General features: G+C 58.7%; 1 protein-coding gene across 1 annotated transcript; it reads left to right on the top strand.

Annotated features, from left to right (window-relative positions):
- Positions 1 to 1,086: 1,086 nt before the first annotated feature.
- Positions 1,087 to 1,564, top strand: LOC103925461 (histone H2A-beta, sperm-like; the record flags this gene model as incomplete). Its single annotated transcript, XM_009334186.1, has 1 exon — positions 1,087 to 1,564. A coding segment is annotated over exon 1 (478 nt), but the record flags the coding sequence as incomplete, so codon positions are not given.
- Positions 1,565 to 3,438: the final 1,874 nt, after the last annotated feature.

Genomic DNA, 3,438 nt, shown 5'->3' on the forward strand with positions numbered 1-3,438 from the left:
AGCTAAGACTCCGGAGGAGTTTAAGCCATGTACCTAATAACCTTGTGACATGAAGGTCTACATACAGAGATAAAAATGAGGAAGCTTACACGAAAATCAGAGGAAATAAGAACAAAACCAAGGCTGATGTCTTCTGAGAAGAGAAGGCATTGTTCCCTTTGCCCAAAGGTTTGTTTTCAAACATCCTCCATCACAGATCTTTGAAAAGTTGTATCACATAAGTGCAACTTCTCAGACACAATGTCAATGACTTGATGAAACTTCACTTGCATGGGGAGTCCCTGCATTTCTCTCTCACACACCTGACACAAATATAGGGTATTTTTCCCAGCTAAGGGGCAAGACTGGAATGGAGGAGGGGAGAATGGATGCTGGCACCGGAACTTTCAAACGCCAGGTTTTGTCACTGCTTAATACGCCTCTACTAACGACCCTTCTCGGGTGATAGGCCTTGACAGGCAGGACCCAAGGGGACGCATGTCTGGGCAGCCTGTGGCTCTGGGATCCCGTGACACGGGGAAGGAGGTCCTCTCCCCAGGAGTGGCAATGTGGGTTTGGGTCGGAGGGGAGAGGCAACGGCTGAAGGGAGAGCTGTCACAGGGCAGGGCCAGGGAGGAGAATGGAGAGGAGAAGAGAGCGCTCGGCCCTGTAGCAGCTCCCCCCGTGCCAACCGCTGGGAAAGCCTCTGTCATGGAAAACAGGAGCGGAGCTGGGGAGCAGAGCTTCTCCCTGAGCTCACCCGCAAAGGGCGGAGCCAGCGGGGATGGCATCACAAGCGGGGAGGTGAGGTCACAGAGGAAGTCCTTTCCTATTGGTCCCTGCCACCCCAGGAGAGCCCTTGCTCCCACTGCCCAGGCGAGCAAGGGGCCCGAGCCCGCGCAGGAGAGGGCCTGAGCCTGAGCCCTTCTTCCGAGGGGCTTGGCCAAAGCAGGGTCTGTCCCGGCCAGAGCACGTGGGGACGCCGTGCCCAGACAAGGCTTGGCCAGGCCCAGGCAAGCTGAGCCCGGAGACAGGAACCACCAGCGAGGGTCAGCAAGGAAAGCAAGGACAGGCGGGCAAGGCAGGCAGGCTACAGGAAGACGCAGCATGGAGATACCTTGGGAGACAGCTGCGAGCGGCATGTCTGGAGCAGAGGAGGTCTGCACAATGCCTGAGCAGGAGAGGGAGCCCGAAGCGGCATGTTCTGGGGGCCCCTCCGAAGGCAGCGAAGTAAAGGCCAAAAAGAGCCGCTCCTCCCGGTCCTCCCGGGCCGGGCTGCTCTTCCCTGTGAGCCGCGTAGAGAGGCAGCTGCGCAGCGGCCACTTTGCTGAGCGCTTTGGAGCCAGGGCCCCCGTCTATCTGGCTGCGGTGCTGCAGTGGGTGACGCACAAGGCCATGGACATGGCTGGCAAGATTTCCAAGAAGAGCAAGCAGCAGCGCATTTCTCCATCGCACTTGCAGATGGCGGTGCAAAAGAGCTCTGTGCTCAAGCAGCTCCTGCGAGGCGGCGTGCCCGGGCGCCACGGCAGGGCTGTCCCGCAAAGCCAGCGTGTGGCCTCACCCTCCAAAAAGAAGATGACCAAGAGTAAGAAGAGATGCCCCACGCAAAGGGCTGCACCTGCCCGTGCCACTGCTGCTGTGAAGTAAGGAGAAAGCAGAAGCTCTTGCCCCACACTGGCAAGGCAAGGCAAGGGCTGTCATGTTTGCAAGGCTCTTGCCAAATCCAGCTCTGTGGTCTAAGGGTTCAATAAAAGCCTTTGTAATGCCGTGCAGTGCCTGGAGCATGCCTTGCAGGTTTTAGGCAGCGAAGCGTGAAGAGGGAGGTCAGGAGACAGCAACTGCCTCTCACCCAGTGGGAGAGAGCGCCCCGTCAGCCGGGAGTTTTGTTTAAGCAGCGACACCCGGTACTGTCCCAGTGGGGAAGAGTCTGTGGAGGGATTGCTCAGGATGGCCGGCTGTGTTTCGGTATTTTGCCGGCTGCCAGGGCCTTCTCACAGCCATGCCTCTCCTGGCCAAGGGAGAACGGTTCCCACGCAGGAGCCCAAGTGTGACCACAGAGAGAGAGGGAGTGAGCGTGTGGGTCAAAAAGGGGGGATGTGGGGGATACAGGTACCCCCTGGCAGTGACCACAGAGGAGCAGGTCCTCCCTCAGCCCCTTGCCATGTGACAGGATTGTCCCAAGCACGGGCTCTCCACCACATCCATCGTTCCCTCGGGGGAGGGCCGGGAGGTGGTCCTGATGATCCAGGGGAGCTCTTGGTCCAAGGCCAAGGCATTTCTCCTCCTCAGTGTTGCCCCATTCTCTGTGTCCCTCCTCTCTTTCTGGCTGAGGGGGCTTGCCGGGGTGGGGCTGGCCACTTGCCCATGGGGTCTGTAAGAGGGCCACTGGGGTGAGGCTTCCTGCAGGAGTTTCTCCTCAGAGGAGCTCCCAGCTGTGGGTGGGATCTCTTCGTGCCATCTCAGTCATGCCAGAGGAAAACCAGGCTACGTGGACCCCAGCGCTGGGCGTGCTCCAAGGACTGAGCAGTCTCTTCGTGTGAGCAGGCTCAGCATTGTGGTAGCCAGGCCATGGGGCCTTTTGTGCTGTGTGTTGCACTAGCGTCTCCTGGCTGGACAAGGGCACACAGCTGGACATGGGGATAAAGCTCTGCAAAGGGAGGCTGTAGCGCAGCCCCTGCTGAGAAGGAGGGCAAGGAACCTGCCTGGAGGGCAGCTGGCCCTGATGGGCGGCACCTGCCTCCAGCTCGGTTTTGCACTTGGTCTGAAGGCAGCTGGGAGGGGAAGAAGGGATCTGTCCCCCAGAGGATGGGTGCAGGCTGCGAGGGATGGTGAGGGTGAATGTTTCTAGAAGAGCAAAGGGCCCCGGAGGTTCCTCTTGCGCCGTCCCAAGGGGGAATACGGGAGAGACAGCAAGTGCCCCGCAGTCCAGCTGCGTTTGCCCTTCCTGGGTGGGGAGGGCAGGAAAGGCCTTGGGCTCATCACAGCCAGCACCCCAGCTCCCACTGCTGCCTGCCCCTGCAGAGCCCGATGGCCGGTGTCTTCCACACCTTTCTTTGCACGGCTCTCAGAGAGCCCTCAGATTCCAGATCCAGCCTGAGCACACTGCCCGCCTCTCTTCCGGGTGAAGCACACAAGGACAGGCCCTCCTGTGGGATCTTCCCATCGGGCGTATCCTGACTCAGGACCCTGGGAAGGCAGGAAAAGCCACTTCCTGACAGTGACTCTTGTTCATTTCCCCCCCACTTTTCCTATTTATTTCCACACTGCAAGGTCTTCTGGATGTTAAGTATGTATCCTACACGTCTAGGCTGAAGTTAGTTTTCCCTGGAACATCATGGGAGGAGAGGGAAGAGAAAGGAAGGGCGCACGTGCCATAGGGAAGTGTGTTGTCTGGTTTCCATAGGCAAATGCATTTCAGTCAATGCATTACTGCTCATGACAGGTGACCAAGCCTGTTGC

The sequence above is a fragment of the Pygoscelis adeliae genome, unplaced genomic scaffold, assembly GCF_000699105.1.
Source record: "Pygoscelis adeliae isolate BGI_AS28 unplaced genomic scaffold, ASM69910v1 Scaffold1691, whole genome shotgun sequence".
Classification (NCBI taxonomy): Eukaryota; Metazoa; Chordata; class Aves; order Sphenisciformes; family Spheniscidae; genus Pygoscelis; species Pygoscelis adeliae.